Genomic DNA, 22723 nt, shown 5'->3' with positions numbered 1-22723 from the left:
TTTCCAGAAGAAACATCAACACCAGATTAGCAGAGTCTATCGCCGTTATAATGTCAGATAGTACTCTTATCACTCCCGTCTCCGTGGAATGAAAACGTCGGTATGCCGATTGTCTTACCGAAAATAAAGAATTCTGCTCCATATAGTTAACGAGCCCATGAGATATAGTTAACGAGCCTATGAGCCCTATCGATGCGCTATTGCACACAGTTCCTGAGTGAGTGTTATCTTATCAAATCCTTCACTAATACCAAAGAAAACTAAAAAATACTCAAATAAAAATACAAATACACTTGATTACAGTTTATATATTAAAAAAGTGATTGTGTCTCAAACATTCTATGAGCAAGTAAATATACATGTCCTATTTACGTTTTATTAAGTTTAATTATCGATAAACAGTCTGATGACATTTATATAAGCTTAAAAGATTCTCATGTGATATAATTTGATTGTTTGCGGCCATCTTTGCCACAAGTGCTGTGTATATTGCCTACTACAGGCGCAACTGCAATAACTCTTAAATAAAATAAAATTAAAAATAATCTAAAATTCAAAGTGCACTGGCCGTACTCACTGAGCCGTCTTGTCGAGCCACAAAAGACAAACAAGTTCGTATACAGACCGATTTAATTGGAGTTTTGTTAATTGGAGTTTTGACTTTTACGAATCAGATGGCACTTGCAATGGGCAAACTGGAAGGCTCTATTGAAGCGCTGGAATCAAATAAGTTATCTGGATCTACTTGGAGTTCTATAACATCAACGAACTCACAGTCAAACAAAAAATATGCGATGCCTCCGATAACAATCAACAAAGCGCCAGCACTCCCAGCGCAGCCTGCTGTATTTGTTTTTCCGGAAGATAAATCTACATCATATACATCAGAATCAACTATCAAAAAATGAAGATCGCCCTGAATCCTACTGAAATAGGTGTTAAAATAACAGGAGTGAAGCAAATTAAAATTGGGGGAATAGTCATTCACCCAAGTTCTCACGGAGAAGCTTTAAAGCTTGCTAATAACCCTGAAATATTTGGTGCTGGATTAAAAGCAACGGTGGCGACTTATAGGCTTCCACGCATTGCCATCCAGGGATTGGAACAAAACACCTCACCCGATGACGTCATAAATGCGATACATCTGCAGACTCATGATGAGACAGGTATACCGCCCGAGGATCTAAAGAAACAAGTCATAATGTCCCATAAATCTGGCTCTCGAACAGGGACATGTACATTTATATTTAGAGTTCCTTCCTCTGTGCGACATTCTTTAATTTTTTTCTCTAAGTTGGCCATTGATTGGGAGTTACACAAAGTCAGAGACTGGGTCGATTACTTGAGATGCGGTCATTGCCAACTTTATGGCCACATAGCATCTCGATGCACTGCTGACTCACCTACTTGTTCCCACTGTGCCAAACTCGGACATACCGTGATGCCTGCCCCAACCCTGACAAGTCTCCGATATGTTTTACGTGCAAATTCTTTAAGAAACCCGCCACCCACGTAACGGGAACTAGAGATTGTCCTGCCCGTCAATCTGCCGAAACAAAAGAATTGTCACGGATTATTATTTTAGTTCTATCAAAGTTAAAACGTCGGAATCTCGAACGTAGTTTCTCTATTTATTATCAAAACATTCGAGGTATAAACACTAAGTTAAATACCTAGAGATGTAATCTTTCTACACGATGTAAATACGATTTTCTATTTTTTACGAAAATCTGGACAATATCATGTCAACCGAACTAGGACTAACTGAGTATAATATATTTCATTGTGATCGTTCGGTATCTTCAAATAAAAGTCGAGGCGGTGGTGTCATGATATGTGTAAATAAATTGTATTCTTGTTACACCGTTGAGTCTTCTAGCAATATTGCAGATCAAATTATATTATGTGTTTTAGTTGGTTCCGAAAAAATGATTATAGGTTGTGTTTATATTCCACCTTCTTCGTCTATTGATACTTACAAGGCTTACACAGAATTGGTAGAGCGAGTTTCCACTGATGCAGCTTCTGTGCTGATATGTGGAGATTATAATTTGCCTAAAGCATCTTGGATTAATGATGGAGGTGGAGTTATAGCCCCAATACCCCTCAAACAGCGGTGGTAGTAAATTCATTTGCTTACATGAACATGTATCAATTAAATTACGTAAAAAAATGTTCAGGATACTTAGCTTACCCGCCATATACCGCACACCGCATCTGAGGACATAAGTCTCCTTGGCGGTGCCCACATACACGGAAAATTTGCTCGTTGTCAAACGAGAAAAGCTGCCCGAAGGAGCTCTCTGAAATCTGGTAGCCTTAGCATCTTTGTGCTAAAAGAAAGTAATCCAGATGTACATAATATGTACTTCATTGGATTGAGAAGAGAGGGAAGTGAATTCTTCACTGACTGGGATTAAATTGATTCGATATGATCAATTCGCCGAAATGATTACAAAACTTTTTAAAAGCCTTGAAATTCTTTTTAGAAGCCACCAGATCTGTATATCCGACAGGACTTAAAACAGGGCCACGGATAGTAGCGAGAAGCTCCATTCGGTAATCATAGAGAAGGGGAAAGGGACAAGCCCACAGGATGTGTTCAGAAGATTGGTTAGGATATCCGCAGCAGCACGAAGGGGAGTCAACAATATTAAAACAAATATTTTTTTATTGAATTTACCATGACCTTATAAAAACTGCGTGGTCCCGTGATCGGGGATAACCCAAGAAGATTCTAAGCGCTGACGGATTGAAGGAAAAAAAAGAAAGGTAACCCTCCCTGAAAGGGAAGAGTCATATCGCGATTGCCAAGCATTAAGAAGAGCATTTAAAGTCTTTGTTTTTTATTCGATTGGGACATTCCTTCAATTGGGAGTAGACGGACACCACCAATAACAGAGGAACGCCTTCTTTTTAGGTGGAAATTTGCAGATCATCGCTAAACCTCCAGATCTAAAGGAAACAAGCCCGTTAGAACCGGGAGTGCATCCGTTGAGCATGACCTATATGCTCTAGAAAGAGCCAGAAGAGGTTGCCTTTGTCCGCTTAAAATAATTCGCCTAAAAAGTATTGCAATTCACATCGGTGTGCCCAACAGTATACTGTTCAGGATACTGTCCAGATTTGATTTTTAGTACTATACCTAACATTTCTGTATTAGAATCTATTGATCCTTTGTTGCCCATCGACAAATATCACCCACCACTTTATTTAAATGTTATGCATGCCTTTAATATTGACTCACTTGAGCCTAACGATAATGCGCATTACAAGTTTGAGAAAGGTGATTATGATGGGTTAAACCTATATTTCTTGTCTTTGGACTGGAGCACTATTTTTTCTTATACTGATATTAATGAGGCTTTAGTTAACTTTAACCAATGTTTGAATGAAGCAATAAATATGTTTATCCCTAAAGCTAACTTTATCCGACCAAAGTTTCCAAAATGGTTCAGTCCGTATTTGAAAAACTTAATATTTGAAAAAAAAAAAATCACAAATTATATAAATCAACTGGCAACCTAATAAATTACCAAATATTTTCCCAATTGAGAGAAATGGTAAAAGCGGAAACAAGAATCTGTTACAGTGTCTTTATTAGCAATACTGAGCAAATGATAAACGATAACCCAGAAAAAGTTTTGGAAGTTTGTCTCGGACAAGCGTAGCGATCACCATATACCGTCAATTATGCTCCTCAATGACGGACGAGCAACTAATGGTGCCGACATTGCAAATCTTTTTGCACCTCGATTCTCATCCGTTTTTGTAAATAATAATTCCTCATGCTGCACTTTCCCATTACACTATTCAAATATAATATAATTTTAAACAGTTGCACAATTTCTAATAATTATGTTTTCCGTTCTATGAACAAATTAACTAATAAAAAGACTACTGGGCCTGATGGTATTCCAGATTTATTATTAAAAAAATGTAGCTACACTCTCACCAAACCAATTTCATTTATGTTTAATCTTTCTCTGTCATCTGGTGAGTTTCCATCCTTATGGAAGATAAGTTATATAAGGCCTATTTTTAAATCAGGCGATAAATCTGATGTTAGCAATTATAGGCCTATTTCAACATTATCTTGTATCCCTAAAATGTTTGAAGCTATAATTGCTAGCAAAATCACGACCATGTTTAAGAATATACTGATCGATGAACAGCGTGGATTTAGATCTGCCAGATCAACCACCTTAACCTGGTAGATTATACCCGGTTATTGTCGAAGCACTTGAAAATGGTCAGCAGATTGACGTTTTCTATACAGATTTTTCTAAGGCATTTAACAAAGTGCATCATAAAATTCTCATATATAAATTACATGCCTTGGGAATAAGAGATCCATTACTCTCATTTATTAAATCGTATCTTACTGGTAGGAAACAATATGTATGGATAAATAACTATTTATCAACCAGTGTTGATGTTACATCGGGTGTACCTCAGGGTGCTCATTTGGCACCCCTACTTTTCAATTTGTTTATTAATGATGTTGCTAAATCATTCTCCTACTCTCGTTTTTGACTCTTCGCGGTCGACAAAGAAATTTTCAAAATAATTCAAACTTTACAAGACTGTTTTCTTCTTCAATCAGACATTAACTCTTTTAACCAATGGTGTAAAGTCAAAAAAATAGAATTAAATATTAAAAAATGCAAAATAATGTCATTTTATAGAACAAAAAAACCGATTTCCTTCGAGTACCTATTAGAAAACTCAAAATTTGATGTAGTTAAGTCCATCAGAGATTTAGGAGTTGTTTGGGACTATAAACTGACATAAAACGAGCATGTAGTTAATACAGTAAATAAATCATTGAAATTACTTGGCTTCATTAACAGAATATCCTCTGATTTTATTAATGTCCGTTCAATCAAAACTCTATATTGCTCAACTGTTCGCCCTCTTCTAAAATATGCCTCCGTGGTCTGGTCTCCATTCTATGTCAATCGCATAAATCACATTGAATCAATCCAACATCGCTTGCTTCGAAAAATAGCGTGGATGCTCGGACTAGAGAGAGGTAATTATTCTTATGCTGAAATAGAGTCAATGTTGAATATTTCTAGTCTACAAAAACGTAGAACTAATATTGACTCCGTATATATATTCGGCATACTAAATGGTATAATCGTCGATGTTCCATCATTACAAGTAAAATTCAATATTCCGACTCGTATATTGAGAAACAATGAAGTACTGTTCATCTATCAGCATAAAACAAACTATGGCCTTAATTCTCCAATGACCCGTCTTTGTCGTATTGTTAACTCGAGACAAGATCATCTGGACTTTTTTGGTTAAAGTTTACAACGATTTAAACGAGCACTAAATAAATAGTCCAGATCTTGTCTCGATGTCCCTTTTGCTTGTCAATGCTTCTTTTCTTTTTTTAAATGTTTTAAACTATTCTTTTATTGTAATATTTAAACCCTATAAATTGTATACATGGACAATGTCCGTTAATAAATAAATAAATATATAGATATATATATGTATGTGTGTATATGTATATAAATATATGTATATGTAAGGGTGTTTATGTATATGTATGTATGAATATTTATGTGGGTATGTGTATGTATATATGCATGTATATGTGTGTATGTACGTGTATATGTGTATGTATGTGTATGTATGTGTGTATGTGTATTAATGTTTATAAGGGTGCACACGTGTGTATGTAAATGGAAATATACTAGGCAACGCCTGAAAACATTTTTTCAATATTTATACTTCTTCTTTTACCAGGTAGTTAATTCAACAATGTTTGAGTATGTCCAAATGCATGCAGACTGGCTGGATTTCCCCCCTAGGGAGTTATTCATTCGTAAATGTATTTCAACAGAGAGGGAAAACATTTTTGAGAAGGGAATTTGAGCGTCAAACAACTTAAAAAAATAAAACACAACACAATGACAGCAAAGAAGTCCATAGATAAAAATCTTTAAAAAAATAGTTCATGTTTATACCACCGCCAACTGATACTTGTAACTCTGTACATATTCTATGAATATAAAAGACAATGTTCGTATGTGTCCTGCATGAACTAAAAATTTACTGAACCGATTTGCGCGCGGTTTTTTTTCAAAATGATGTGATTTGCGCGTGGCTGAAAAAATCTTCAATATATTCCGTTTAAAAAAATTAGGAGCGTACAGTACCCGACAATATATATATCTTACGTCGGCATTTAGAAACAGACCTTCGACTATATTTGGTTTTGAAGAGCTTCGTTTTTGTCATCCGCCAGTGGTTGTTAAGCGTTCTTAAAGACGGTTGGGACAATTTTAAATTAACTATCAATGAAACAATCTAAAAATGAACTATCAAAAGTTTCGACAATTGAATAACTGTAAGCATTTTTATAACTAATGAATTATAAGATGTCATTCCAGAACTTTCTTGCCAATAATGTGTGCTTAGCATTAATTGGCAAAAAAAAATATCATTGTTGTTTAAAATCCAAGGATTGTTGGCTGCTGCACATCTGTATATGTTTTCCCATTCTGCATTGAACCGGCCATGTGATATGTAGTTCATATCTACGGTTTTCATTCCCCTATGCCCAGAATTCTCAGGCTTAAGGAACCAGATACTATGCGAGTTTGCAAGGAGGGGAGAATAATATGCTGGCAAAATTATGTATTCTGTCCTTTTTCAGTGAGTGATCCAGCCCCTTAGATCCAGCACTGGGTGCGGAAAGGGAAATTGTAATAATGATGATGTTGGCATTTTTACAAATGATCTTCTCTTAGTGCCCTGTCAGGTATTTCTAACGTTGGCAATCACTCTGGCTAAAGTCTCTCTGTCCCGTGCTGCCCGGTTGCTCCACAGTCCTGAAGCCAGTCCAGTCTCGTATATTTCGCAGCCAGGACATCTGTCTTCTTCCAGCCTCTTTATGACCCTCAATCTTGCTTTTCAAAATTAAATGAAGTGGTACTTTTTTTTCAATATTTATTGGAGTAAATCTAACAAAGACTTCTGAGTTCGTTATCAGGTCTGTCCAAGATACCTTAAGCATTCTGCGATGCAACCACATCTCAAAAGCCTCCAGCCTGTTCATAGTGTTCACCTTCAGAGCCCAAGTCTCACAGCCATACAACAATACAGACCACAGATAACATTTCACCAATCTTTGCTTTATTTTCAAGTTGAGATTAGCATTGCAGAAGAGGGATTTCATTTTATTAAAAGCAGCTCTTGCTGTCTCAATTCTGCATTTAATTTCTATATCTGGGTCAAGGGTCTCTTTTAGAATAATGTCGAGGTACTTAAATTTGTCCACCTTTTCAATGTCACTACCCTTTAGTTTGAGAGAAAATGCGGAGTAATCATGTCAGCCAAATGTAACTATATGTACAAATGATAATGTAACTAAATGTATAGTAATAGTCGTTAATCATTTTACTTACACAAATATACTATGGCAATATTAAAAATGCTACACATCTGTATCAACAGCGTATTCTAAAACGAATTTTAACATGTCCAGGCAGATGAAGAATACGATATTCGTTTGAAAGAGGGGATTTGGGGCATCAAGTTGTAAAGTGTTACACAGCACACGAGTTTTCGCAATGTTAGTCTTACTCAATCAACATTTACATGGAGACCGCTGACTGAATCGTCAATTATAATTGCGTCATCGGCATACTTAACGTCTTAAGGTTTTTGGTAGGAAGAAATAGATATTTATGGATCTAGTGAAATTGACTTTCTTGAGATGAAATCCAAAGGATTTTAAAAAGGAACGAAACAAGGACGCGCCCTTGACAAACTCCTGTGGTGATCTTAAATGAACATGCGACATCATATTACTTGTACAAATATAAGTGATAGAGTTCACCATTTCTTCACCCATACTCTATATCGTATGTCCTTTATTCTTTTCTACATCCGCTCCTAAGTGAAGCATGTGGACATCACCAGTTGCTTCCAGGAGACCCTATCGCCAGCCAGCATTTTCGCCTCCTCCCACGTCAATCCAGCGCCCCTTAGATCCACTGAATAAATTCGAAAGATCGTCATCGGCGGCCTTCCAGGACGGCGTGAGCCCGCAGGTTAAAAGAAGAGGCAACTTGGCTTTAGGTTCTCCTGAGGCATGCGCAGCACGTGTCCAAGCCAGGTCCACCGCCGCATCCCCAAGACGCTCGTTATAGGACGCTGCTGCGTCCGTTCTCGGACTTCGATGTTAGTTATAAAATCGAACCACCTTATACCTTTTTTTTTTATTTATTTTTTTTATTTATTTTTCTTTTTTAAATTCAAAACAATTTTTTTTTTAAATTCCCGCCAAACTGCAGAAGCAGTTTTTTTGCAGGGATTTCTCTCTTTAAACATTTTTGTAACATAATATAATAAATGTTTACATAAAATATTTTTTTTAAAAAATCTTAAAAATATCAATAAAATAAAAGTTAAAAAAAAATTAAATACAAGTTAATCAAGTCTTTTTTGAAAACGAAATATATAAAAAATAATAAACAAACACTTTTTTTGACACTGTTTTAAATTGTTTGGTTTCCCCTTTTTTTTTTTTTTTTTTTATAGACTAAACTTAGAATTTAAGAAAAAGATTTTTAAAACCAATTTTACTTTGTTTTTATTCATATCACTATTTTTTATTTCGTCCGGGAGTCTCTTTACTATGCGAGGGAGTATATACGCCCTGGTCCTCTCTCCATACGCATTTATGGCTCTTCTTTCTATGAAGTTTCCTCTCGCTTTTTGGCGCGTTTCATGCTTATGTGATATTGGCGTTTTATAGAAATCCATGAAGTCCTCTGTTACCAGGCGATATTAACCTAATATTCTATATTAGGTTAATATCTAATATTCTAATTAATTTAGTTAATTTACCTAATATTCTCTTCACGCGTTTCATGCTTATGTGATATTGGCGTTTTATAGAAATCCATGAAGTCCTCTGTTACCAGGCGATATTAACCTAATATTCTATATTAGGTTAATATCTAATTTTCTAATTAATTTAGTTAATTTACCTAATATTCTCTTCAAGCACTTACTCTCAAAACTCAGAAGTTTGGTGTTTTTAGCTTTGGCAAGGTGCCAAGATTTGCACCCGTATAAGAGTACTGGCATCATACAAGAATATCGCATGTAAAAACGGTAAAACAAGTTACACAAAGAGACCACGATAAATGGTCGATAGAGGAGACTGTTGAGCGCTTTTCAGAGGAAAGTTTAGGGATGTCTACCCTACATTGTCGTTGTATATATCAAACCATTTGTTCATATTTTATTTATGTTTGTTTCCATCCCAAAATTTCTATGTTATTTTAATTTCTGCTTCATTTTTCTCTTACGATTCTTGCAACTCGCGCTGAAGCCTATTATTTTTTTTAGTTGCAAATTATTTGCACATTGCTTTTGTTATATTTTATCGAATATATCTTTAGGCTATATTAAGTTGACTTTAACATTTTTTACCGTAGATAAAAACAATAAAAATAAAACCAGAATCAGAATAAAAAAATAACTCTAGAAATATTACACTAACAAATAATAAAAATAAAAAAGTCGTAAAAGTTGGACACAAAAAACAAAAAGAGCTAGACACCACCATTAAATAACTTAGCTTGCTCGATCGTCCCTGTAATGAATCGAACAGTCTCTCTTCGTGCATCATTACAGTTCAGAAGCTCAGCTAGGTTATTAGTCGCGGCAATCCGAGTGTTTACTTTGCATTCAAGCTCCCATCTCGGCCTATCGAACATTGGACAGTGTATTAGAAGATGTTCTACAGTCTGCTCAGTGATGCCATCACATGGACAGCAACTATCGTCTCGCGGCCCAAAGCGATGCAGATATTCCCTCATGCACCCATGCCCCGAGAGAGCCGGAGTTAGTTCATATGTAGGCGTTTCATGCTTCCAAAATGTTTTGGCCTCGTCTGTGCTTTTCAAAAGTTGCTTGATCCACTTATTGGTAGTTTTCTCTTCATAATTTTTCCTCCACTAATTTGATTTATCTTTTGAAAGGGATCGCCTTACACGGCTTGTTGGGACTTCATCAGAGTTCGGCCTCACTTTTTTGACCGTAGCAGCCTTGGCTGGCTCATCTGCTCTCTATGCTGAAGACAGTTATAAAGGATTACTTGCCCAATTATGAGTTACTAGTAATGTGTTCTTGTTCCAAAAAAATATTAAAAAATAAACATAATTAGCGACAATTGAAACCGTAAAATATTTTACAATTTACCTGCATTTAAAATTTAATGAACGATTAGTTACTATTAGTATCAACAATATTTTGCGTTTGTCCAAATTTTTGTAGACAAGGACTGGATTCAACTCCCTGGGGAGCTGTTTATATTAACATACTACAACAGAGATGAAGAACATTTAAGAGAAGGTAATATAAAAGTCTAGGCATCTACAGGGCTTACGACCTGTCAATGGCTGGTTTAAGTGGCCACTTTACACACTGTGTAACATTCATCATTCTGCCTATATTTGAACATCTATATTCCTTCAATTATTTCATCTGTTGATGTTTGTGAAGTTAAAGAGCTGAAACCACCCGCATAAATAAAGGTTATCGATGTATCTACCCAAAACTTGAAGGTGGGAGGTCGGTAGTGTAGTTCCCGAAGTAGTGGAGTGATATGACTGAACTTAGAGATTTCGAAAATAAGTCTCGCTGCAGCATTCAATACAGATTGTAGGCGAGTCATTGTTCATGTTCATTGGTACACCTGCATAGATACCATTACAATAATCGACTCTAGACACTACAAACGCATTTATTAATTGACGGGCGGAATCAACCTATGTCTTTTTAGAGCGTAGATATGTGTACCGTGATGTACGCTTCCCCTTGTTTCATATCGATGTATCTACCCAAAACTTGAAGGTGGGAGGTCGGTAGTATATCTTTGTAATCGCTAAAGGGAATTTATCTTCAACTATGACGTCAAGGTGAAGTATGACGTCTTTATCCTTCCATCATAACCGAGGCCCTGGATTACTTTCTCGCTACCAGATTACAAAGAGTTCCTTCAGGCAGCTTTTCTCGTTATGCTATTAGTAATGAGGAATTCCAGCCCAACCCGGAATTAAATTTTTAAAATGTTTTCGTTTACACGTGAATATTTAAAAATTTTGGAGTAGGACGAAATATCTCAAAAACGCACGCAAAAATAAATAAAAAATGTTAAAAATAGTATTCATTTTAAAATCGTAAATAATGACGTCACTCCTACGTGTAGTATTTCCGGTTTCCGCTTTAAAGCCTCCACACCTTGTAAGGTACTTTTTGACCATAGAAAAAAAATTGTATAATTTGTGATTGCAAAGTTTTGACATTTCATCTACGACCTGAAATCCGGCAAATAATACTTTGTTAACAATTCGACCAGAGATTCTGACAACTTTCTAGGTTTTTCTAAATCGAAACGTTCGTAAAAACAACCATAACATAGAAATGAGCAAATTACGATCAACTAAATGAAGTAATCAAAGCAATATTCCATAGATTCTTGTCAGATTTGTTATTGGCTGGAGAAATACAACTTACCGCGGTCAGTGAAAGTAAGAATGTCAACCGTTTCATGACGTCACTACTGAAAAGTGACACACTGATTACAGTCATTTGGCGCGGTATTTAGTAAATGTAACATTACAAAATCATACCTTTGTAAATAACGCACAAAAAAAAATTGCTTAGTTAAATAGTTCGCTAATAGAAAAAAAAATATTAGAAAACAGTGGAATTTGGCAATGTATCCAAAATAAAACAAGTTTATTAGATTATAATTCTACTTTATTTTTTATAAAATATACAAAGGGTGTATTGTGACGCGTTTCGTCTTGTTAGGACATTTTCAAACAATATTTTTAAAAAAAAAGGAATTCCTCATTCTTCCTTGTAAGTGGACACACCAAGGAAACGTAAGTCTTCAGACGTGGAGTGCGGTACGTGCTAAGCATTAACAATGAATTCTAAAATAATTTCATCCAATAGGTATCTAGCTGACAAATAACAAAGCTTCATGTTATTACAGTTTTAGGTCAAAAATTTAATTGATTTCTAGGATTTGAGATGTCTCTCAGCGCCTGTAGAAGATGCCGATTCTGGGACTGTTAAAGTAACCAGCGACGCCTCTACCAAGGTCAAGCCGAATGGCTCCGTCATCAGCAAATCGCTGAGCAAGGTCGTGGTCAAAGGAGACGCCTCTGGAAGCAGTGCAGCAGGAACAGAAGGTATTTAACTCTTGTGTGGCTGTGATGTCACACTAGTCGACAAAGGACACAAGACTTGATATATCTCTCTTATTTAAAAAAAATGTGAATTCATAATTTTTGTAATCCTCAAATGGACATTTTCACACTCGATTCGGAAAGTAACATTTGTATAACTATGCTAAATGTTAATACAATAAATATTTACCCTTTCTACGCGAAGAATGAATGTCCGCTAATTCAGCAACACATCTATACTGATACCTTATACAAGAGAGAGCACGAAGATATAAGTCATATCAAGGAAGATAGAAACGCTTTTCTGCGGCGGGTGTCGTCTAGAACAGATTTAGTCTTCAGTCGGTTGATGACAATGATGGGGGACGCACGCGCGTAACATGAGCGGCGTATTTGTGGTTTTTTATTAATTTTGCTAAAACAGGGCTTAATTATATGTTTATTCGCATTGATTATGGAAAACGAATTATTAAGCAGTATGTCTCCATGTTTTTAATTTTTTTCAAATGTCTAAACTTTAGAATATACCGTCTTTTATTAGTGGTAACACGATGTTACTTCACCGCGCGCAAAGGGATTATTTACCACAGTCTTTTAAGAGTTAAAGACCCCGAGTGTTGGACGAATATTTCTTACTAAGGTCGTACAAGGGTACCAGAAAGTTTTAGAAAATGCTAAAATTTGCATCCAATATTCACGGGTGTCAATTCATATGACAAAGCGTAAAAATATCAAAAAGAAGAAACTCGGTTATTTTTCATGTGTAATACAACTAAATGTTACTCTTGTGTGGCTTTGGTGAAGGTACAACTAGTCTACATAGAACATAAGACTTGACTTGATATTAGAGATGAAAATAATCGACTAAATTTACTAATCGAATGATTAGTAATCGAATGAAGGAAATAATCGAATTCATCATTCGAATGAATCATTTATTTTCGGTATACCATAGACAATGGACACAGAAATTTATTCAAAGACAAACTCCGTTTTTCGGGAGAAATATCCATGCTTTGGGAATGTTAGGTACTTTTTTTCCTTTATAAGAAAAAGAGCCTTCTACCAAAATGTGATAACATCGGCCAAAAACAAGTGACATAGATTTACAAATTAAAAACAACACAAATATAAAGGAATAACAATATGAACACAAGCAAAAAACGATACCTACATTGTATGAAAACTTAGAGTTGGTTACATTCTAGAATATTTTCAAATGTTTTGAATTTTTATTTCATTTATTTATTTTATTTATTTATTTAATTTTACAATACGCCCAAGGGGCATTTACAAAAAATATACAGGTAAGTACAAACATAGTGCGTAAAAATTAAAAAGATAAAAAACGCTTTTTTGTATACATGTAGAAACAATAAGAAGCATACTGCCATGCAAAATAAAAAGTTAAACTTTACATAGTAAAAAAGAAAAAAATAAATAAATGGATATAAGAAAAGTAATTGAATTAAAAAAAAAAATGTAAATAACTTGTAAAGAATTCAAACAAAAAAAATAAATACATTTTCATATGGGTACTTATAAAAATAAAAAAAAATGTTATCGACAAATTATTGTTAAAAACAAATAATGAAAATTAGTTAACAGTAAGTATATATGTGAAAATAATATAATGTCTGGTACACAAAAATATTTGATAAATTAATATCAGAAAGAGATAAGATCTCGTAATAATAAAACACATCAAAAACAGAGAATAAATTGTATGAAAAAGAAAGTTTTATTACGACATTAATAATTAGTTTCAAACAGTGCATTTAAGAACGTTTTAAAATGGATAATTGTCGTATTAAAATGTCTATTTCACAAGTAAATTTGTTGGCTAAGGAATGTAAACGCGGAATCGGAGAGTGTCGTGCATAGTTAGTAGCTACGTATGTACGCGTAGTTGCTTAAACTAATAATATTATATGAAAAACAGAAGACACGTTCTAATACAGATTTTATTTCTAGAAAGCCGGGACGTGAATACAAAAAAGTCGTGTGTTTATTGTATGTAACCCTAATAAAAAAGTAATACAATTTTATTTAAAAAAAAAAAACAAATTAATACTGATTTTCAAACAAACAAATGGGAAAATGGAGACATGGTTTGAAAATTAAAAAATACCAACCGTAGGGCAACAAATTATAAACCTACATAGGAGGTGATTTTCACAAAAATGGCGCTATATAAATTATTCAAACATTAGGTACGTCAGTTTGTTTTTTTTTTTTTTAACTTTGCCACTAATAGTAATGTAAACCATGATCCTTACTTTATAGTATTTAGAATATTTACATGGGTATAATTATAGTCTGTGGTTATCATTACTTGACGTAACCTAATATTTATCTGCCAAAGAAAGGATGAAAATTAAAATATTTTTGTTTCATATTTATTGTTTAAGTCACGCACGTAAAACTACAATCAGCTGTTATTGTGTTGATATTTCAGATCGGATGGATTTGATATAGATTTTATTATTATTAAGTACACAAATAGGCTAGCAGCAGACTTATAAACAAACGTCACTTTATTTTATTGTTATTTTTATTGTTAAATGATGCACTTTATAAATTAATTATATTAATATACATTTTTATTTTACCTGTGCTGACATAACTACAAAAAACAAAAGCATTTTATTTCGACTATCACGTCCGCCAGATCCCAGCGCCCATTACGTTATAACGAATTAGTTGGCGATGAAAGTAGTCGGCGTAAAGCTCGCCCATTGGTCCATTTGTAGTCGAATGAATTAAACGCACGCCTATTGGTCTATTTGTAGTCGAGTGAATTCATACAACAACAACAACAACAAACCATCACGCCGTTTCCCCATAGGGGTAGGCAGAGAGGATAGAACGCCATAACACTCTATCTTGGCATACAGACCTCGCTTTCTCTACATTCATACATCTTCTTATGCACGCACGCCGATTATTCCTACTTTTGACATGTCCATCTTCAAGTATTTGATGGACTTGATCGTGCCATGTCTTTCTCGGTGTTCCTCGTTTTCTGCATCCATCAACATTTGCATCGTAGATCCTTTTAGTCGTTCTTTCGCTGTCCATTCGCTCTACATGTCCAAACCAACGCAGCACCCCTTTCTTAATTCTGTCAATAATGCTAGTTTGGAAATTACTAATTAATTCGATAGTCGGCGTAAGGCTCGCCCATTGGTCTATTTGTAGTCGAATGAATTTAAGGCACGCCTATTGGTCTATTCGTAGTCGAGTAAATTCATTAGTTTGGAAATTACTAATTCATTCGATAGTCAGCGTAAAGCTCGCCCATTGGTCTATTTGTAGTCGAGTGAATTCATTCGACTACATTACTGCATTCGGGCTTTCAGTCGACTACATTAACCCATCGAATGTAGTCGACTACTTTCATTCGACTACATTCATCGGTACTTGATATATCTCTCTTATTTATTTAAATGATGAAGTAGATTTTTTCGTTATCTTCAAATGGACATTTTCACATCAGATTTTAAAAATAAAATTTGTTTAATATATTAAAAGAAAATCACTTTGTTTTTATGTACCACTTCTATATATAATAAAATGAATCGCCGTATTGTGTCTCGCAAAAACTCTAAAATGGCTTGACAGATTTACGTGCGGTTTTTTGCAAATTGTTTTAATTCACGTACTCAAAGTTTACAAATAATAACTTCTTCAATATATTGAGTAGAAAAAAAGTTAGAAGCATATTTATTTATTTATTATATACATATGGCCTAAGCCAATAACAACAGTTACACGAAGAAACATAAACTTTTTAACACTAAATGCCAAGAAATGCAATATAATACATTTCGAAACACAAAAGAAAAACCATAACATGAACATAAAAATAAACAACGAAACTCTTAAAGAACTAGAACATGTGACTTACCTAGGACTCACAATGGACAGACAATTAAAATGGACAAAACACGTAGACGGACTCACTCAAGTAATGGCATCACTACATAGCCTCTTCTACAAAATTAAAGATTTTATATCAAGAAAGGAAAAAAAAAATGATGTACGAAGCCTATGTCAAAAGTAAATTGAGTTACATGATCGCCTTCTGGGGAACTGGTAACAAGACAGACATAACAAGAATACAAAGACAACAAAATAAAATTCTTAAACTAACATACAACCTACCCTACCTGACCTCTACGACTGAACTGTACAAAAAAACACACCAGTTTGACATAAACTACTTGACTAAAATTGAGACTTTAAAAATTGTGCACAAAATAACACTGGGAAACATACAAGACGACGACATAATATTAGTCAAAAATGCTGACATACATAAATATAACACCAGACAACAAAAACACTATCATATTGAAAAAGCAAAGACAAACACAGGACAGTCAAAAATACTGCATAATGGACTTAAACACTACAACGACCTACCTTACTACTTGAAAACTTTTACTGGAGACAAATTTAAAATCCATCTGAAAAAGCACATGATGACTGAACTAACTAGACTAGACGAGACATAAAATGACTAGAAAATATTAAATTTCTAATGTAACCCTAACGGGTTTTTTAAAATTGTAAATAAATAAAAAAAAAAAAAAAGAAACTGAACATAAAACTATTTAGCAAAGACAAACAAGGGCAAAACAATAATTGTATACAATATATTAAAAAAAACGAAAGACCAAAAACTTTGAGCTAAACCATGCCAATCCAACTTCATCCCACACTGTTTAGTGGCGAAGAGATCTACGAAAAGCCGGAAGATCTATCCCAAAGAATTCCAAGTCGTGTGATGAATTGACTAATCTACACATTCTGGACATTGGGGCATAAAAACCAAAATGGCTCTTAGAAGATTTTATAGATAGCAGATATATGTGTTTTCATCGATTTTCCAAGGTTTCATTCGACTGAAATGTATATTCCAAAAAAAATGTAGAATGTTCTTTTATTGTAAATTAAAAAAGTTTGTATTTTAACGTTTACAAACATCAATCATTTTCAATGGATACTGAATTGATTCTTTTCCTTACAATTTCTTAATTTCTACATGTTAACATATTTTTAATGGATTTTTAGTAATGTTTTAAAAAAATAAACCGATATTCGAGGCATTTTTGTAAAACGGATTCTTACACAGAATGCATCACTGCCGGTAAGTAGCGTAGAGTTTGACATTTGCTAAAAGAATTCTTTATTTAAAAATAATAATATTTTGAGTTTGTCAAATTTTTTGTAGACAAGGACTGGATTCAACTCCCTGGGGAGCTGTTTATATAAACATATTCCAACAGAGATGAAGAACATTAAAGAAAAGGTAATATAGAAGTCTAGGCATCTAAAAGGGCTTATGACCTGTCAATGGCTGGTAAAGTGGCCACTTTACACACTGTGTAACATTCACCATTCAGCCTATATTTGAACATCTATATTCCTTCAATTCTTTCCCAACCATCTCATCCAACCCCCCGGAATGGGATGGCATGCCAATGGCTCGATTATGAACGCTGTCTTCATCTGTATATATCGAGACGGTATACTTAACTTCTGCACTATCTGTATCTTCGTCGGTATTTTTTTTCTGTACCACAACAGGCCAGGAAACCCAATTACAGTGGTAAATTACATCATGGAATACCCAGGCTTGAGAAAAATCACATTTAACTTTAGTGTTCTCACCGGAAATCGAACCCGGAACCTTCCGAGTGTGGGTCAAGCGTCTTGACCACTACACCACGAAGGCTGTTCTACGTACTTGTCATATCTTTGTGTAAAATGCACTTCTGTCTTCATATTTTAAAATGCACTTCTGTTCTTTCCACTTTTATACTAACATGTAAAGATGATATTTTTGATATTTTTCTTTTTCTTCTAAAAATCATTAATATATTTTTTTGCTACTTCTGTGTAAAATACATGTCTGTCTTTATTTGTATATATGTATGTAAAACATGTAAAAGCCTAAGAGGCGTTTAAATAATTAAATAAAAAAAATAAAATAAATACGTAAATATAATCGACATCATATGATCGAAACAAGCCAATGAATGACCGCAAACAATTAGTCCGCGTTCCTTACGTCATTAACATTTTAAAAAGTTCTCATTTACATTTCAAATAGGCTTCTGTAATAGAAAGTGCCCACATCGAAGCGATTATAAACTCCAATAAATCTCAATTCAAACAAAAAAGCTCGCTTAAATATGGTTTTATACGACTTTTTACCATTGCCAAAACAATATGCTTAACGATCGTCTGCATTTGTCTATTGAGATGTTCTCTCAGAAATATAGTAAAACAGATGGAAAAAATATAAGATTATTTTTTTACAGTGGTAACTTTCTAACGCCTAGATACTCTTAGTTTAATAGGACAGAACCTAGCGACATTATTTTCGTATCTAGGCGCTCGATTTATTAAACTGATGGTTATGTCGGAATTTAATTCGACTTCAAAATTTACTTACTTCTCTCTCATATTTTTAATAGGCCTTTAAGAAGAAAAAAAGTGCCAACCTCTAAACGTTTAAAATTTTTAATAAATCATAATTAAAGGAAAAATTGTTCGGTGGAACAAATTTTTTGTCACTTTTAATGCGTAGATAAACGTATCGAGGGGTTTTAGACCCGTCGGTATAAACCGATGTACTTACATCAAAACTTGATAGTGGGAATATCGGTAGTATATCTTTGTAGTCGGTCGGGAGAATTTTATCTTCAACTGTCATAATGAAGCTATGTCATTTTAGAGCGTAGATATGTGTACCGTGACGTACGCTTCCCCTTGTTTCATATCGATGTTCCTACCCAAAACTTGAAGGTGGGAGGTCGGTAGTATATCTTTGTAATCGCTAAAGAGAATTGATCTTCAACTATAACGTCAAGGTGAAAGTATGACGTCTTTATCTTCCCATCATAATCGAGGCCCTGAAGGCGCGTATAATCATGTTTGCATACACCGCACTGTGTCAGAAAGTCTGACACGCAGGTGCGTGCATGCGTGAAGTAGCCGCGTAATGTTACCAGACCGCGAAAACGAAATCATCACGAAATCAACACAAATAAAAGATAATTTTGTGTAATGACATGTTTTGTTTTAACGCAAAAAATATTTACTGATTGGAATATTAACAAATTACAACAGGGATGGAGAATACCTTAAATAAGGGAATATGGAAGTCTAGGCATTTACAGGGCTTATGACCTGTCATTGGCTGGTTTAAGTGGCCACTTTTCACACTGTGTAACATTCACCATGTTGCTTATGTTTGAACATCCAAATTTCTTCAATTCTTCCATTTGTTGAGCAAAACAAAAAAACGAGATATTGAGACTTAGAAGAAGATTTAAGCATGACGATAAACTAAAAAATAAGGTCGTACAATATTTACAGATACGTTGAATACCTATTCGAAAAATGACTGTTTTCAGTGATTTCATAATCTATGAGAATTTTTTTCACTAATTTACAAGATAAAAATAAAAAAAAACAAAAGATATTGAGCCCTAGAAGAAAGTTTAAATTTTGACAAGCTTTTTAAAAAAATTGGCTAGGTTTACTACAAGTACTTTAAATATCCCATCAAAATATCTAATTTTAGCATTTTTCAGGCCACTCCCCCTTAAAAATCTGACAGACGGTAAAATAATCGAATTTTTAAATAATATCATTTGTAAATTTGCTACTTACACGTGAAATGTGATCCCATCCTAGCCCCTTTTAATCCCAGCAGTATTTTGACACCTACAAACGACACAACACGGTACAATTGAATTTAAATCGACAGTTGCGTACTCAGCAATGTCTACAGAGTACCTCATGACCAAAAAATTCATTCTCTCATTTACTCACTCATTTATGAGCAGTTTAGTCGGCTTCGGTTTGATGCACGTACGCGGTTTATGGCATACTCATTTAATTTTCTTAAAAAAATAAATTATCAGGAGAATAATACGTCTTAAGCGATCAGTTTTACAAAAAAACTTTTGGTACACCGAACTAACGAAGCTTACGCAGCGCGAATATCACAAACAACACATTTCGCCTTTTTTGATAGCACAACACATTCTATATAACACAATGCATGGGAGGCCGGCAGCTAAACCACCTTTCTTTTAATGTAGAATGTCTAAAAAAGCGTAAACACTTAAAAATACTTAGAATAATAACTTTTACGCGAACTATTTACAGCAGCAACGTTAATAACTGTGAGTACGTAATTTACGATTGAAATTTGTTAAAATATAACAAATCTGGCATAAAAACTACTGTCATTATTATTGTCACGTAATAATTATTTTAAACTGGCATGAAAGTTTTGACAGTTACAAAAATGCAAAACGACCATAGACTGAAAGAAAATTTATTATCATAGACAACTGTAAATATATTACCAAAGTCAAAATATGATAACTGATGATAATCATAGACTAAACGGACAAAATTTAAATAACCTCAACTCTTTAACTACCAGCGTCATTCCTCAGGTACACAAATAATAATAATATATCGTTAGAGGCATGGGGCTACTTTGATTGAAAAACAACAGAGGTGTAAGCTGTACATCAAAGGATTTAATGCCAGAAGTGCGGTGTGGATGTATCTGTATAACTATCGACGTGCTTAAAAATATGCTAAAAATTTGAGCGATCACAATGAACAATAATGAACGTGCTTAAGTTATCGCAGTCATAAGTCAACGCGTGTGTAATCTCTAAGTCAACGCTCGCGTCGGTGTGTTTTTTGTATTCCTCGTAAATAAATACAGTTCACTGGCGAAAAATCGGCGTTTACTATAAAATATTACATTTGCAAAATAGTAAGGAGTACCTAATACAAAGAAGTAAAAATTAAATTACAAATACTATGGCGACTGCTTTTCTTGACATTTGGCTTGCCAACCGCCGCCGGCTTAATGCAATAAACAGCATGATAAATAATAAATAAACAAAAATAGCGATTTTGGAATATTTTCCACATTTACACCGGTGAAATTGAAATATGTGATTGCGCAGCAGGATTATACGTCACGAAACGTAAATATTTTGACGTTTAATATTAGGTGTTTACGTATGTTCTATTGTAGTCGCGAATACGATAAACAACCATGGTGAGAAATCGTTATCACGTCGCTTACTAGCACGGCGATAGTTATTTGTGATTGAGCCACTGGTCAGTGTTCGCCGCTGCTCACGTGCTTTATAACCAATTTTTTGTATTTTATTCAACATTTAATAAATAAATAAACAACGTCGTTTCCTTCTGTCTTCTCCAACTGGTGTAGGAGCTCCCTGCACCAACCAGCCCAAAAAAATCCTAAAAAGATTTAATTGTTTTCTTTTTCCAGGGACATCAGACGTTGGCAGCACAGCGGCGAACACTGCCGTATCCGCGTCAGGCGACTCGGCGGGGGATAAGAGTGTAGCGGTGGCAAGGACGAAGACAAAGATCAACAAAGACGGCGAGTCCGTCACCAAGATCATGACGAAGACCATGACCAAGGGGGACGCCGAGGGCGCGGCGGACGGAAGTGGGACAGCGGGCTCTGACTCCACGCAAGCTGCTGGAAGCGCGTCCAGCTCCGGTTCGAGTACTGGAAACGGAAAAACTAAATCCATGTCAAAAACTGTTATTAGAACTGATGCAAATGGAAACATTACCACTGACACAAAGTCTTCTTAACTTGTTAATAAAAAAAAACTGTTAACTATTCCTCTTTTTTTATTTGTCCATATTTTTCATTTTATTTTGAATCTTGAATCACAGCTCACAGCTTGCCCACCAAATAAATCCAAAAATATCGTTTTGGAAAATTTTAGAACGAGGCCTTAATTGATATCACCCTTCTGATCTTTTAAATCATGTAAATAATCAGTTTCAAAGTATATGTTACAGAAAATGGGAGATTTCAAAAAGAACTGAGAGTGCAGTTAGGAGTAGCAGGCACCACATTCAACAGTATGAAGATTGTCTGGAAATCGAATATTTACTCAAACCAAAAAAGTTTAGATCTTGTCTTGAGTTAACAATACGACAAAGACAGGTCATTGGAGAATTAAGGCCATAGTTTGTTATATGCTGATCGATGAACAGTACTTCATTGTTTCTCAACCTACGAGTCGGAATATTGAATTTGACTTGTCCCAGTAATGATGGAACATCGATTATACCATTTAGTATGCCGAACATATATATGGAATCAATATTAGTTCTGCGTTTTAGTAAACTAGAAATATTTAACATTGACTCTGTCTCAGCATTAGAATAATTACCTCTCTCTAGCATCCACGCTACTTTTCAAAGCAAGCGATGTTGGACTGATTCAATGAGATTTATGTGATATACATAGAAAATTGTTGACTTATTACTTAAAAACACTTTAAAAAATGTTATTATAGCATTATCGACTGTTTGTTTCTTTAAAATAAATAAATAAATACATACATAGACCTGCCATTAAAAACAAAAGATCCGTTCATAGCACAAAA

At 34.5% G+C, this 22723-nt stretch overlaps 1 protein-coding gene and 1 long non-coding RNA gene across 2 annotated transcripts; one reads left to right on the top strand and one right to left on the bottom strand.

Moving 5' to 3' along the window:
- Positions 1-7643: 7643 nt before the first annotated feature.
- Positions 7644-11188, bottom strand: LOC148278844 (uncharacterized). Its single transcript, XR_015823055.1, has 2 exons — positions 9018-11188; positions 7644-8234 (listed from the first exon to the last, which is right to left on the bottom strand). It is a non-coding gene; the product is annotated as an uncharacterized LOC148278844 (long non-coding RNA).
- Positions 11152-21945, top strand: LOC148278843 (uncharacterized). Its single transcript, XM_088230823.1, has 2 exons — positions 11152-12239; positions 21583-21945. The coding sequence occupies exon 2, from the start codon at positions 21717-21719 to the stop codon at positions 21915-21917; it is 201 nt and encodes a 66-aa protein (XP_088086949.1). The 5' UTR covers positions 11152-12239; positions 21583-21716; the 3' UTR covers positions 21918-21945.
- Positions 21946-22723: the final 778 nt, after the last annotated feature.

The sequence above is a fragment of the Micrasema longulum genome, unplaced genomic scaffold, assembly GCF_059751315.1.
Source record: "Micrasema longulum isolate JH-2025_06_02 unplaced genomic scaffold, ASM5975131v1 h1tg000820l, whole genome shotgun sequence".
Taxonomy (NCBI): Eukaryota; Metazoa; Arthropoda; class Insecta; order Trichoptera; family Brachycentridae; genus Micrasema; species Micrasema longulum.
The sequence above is the reverse complement of the archived record's forward strand: the minus strand, read 5'-3'. Positions and strand labels throughout refer to the sequence as shown.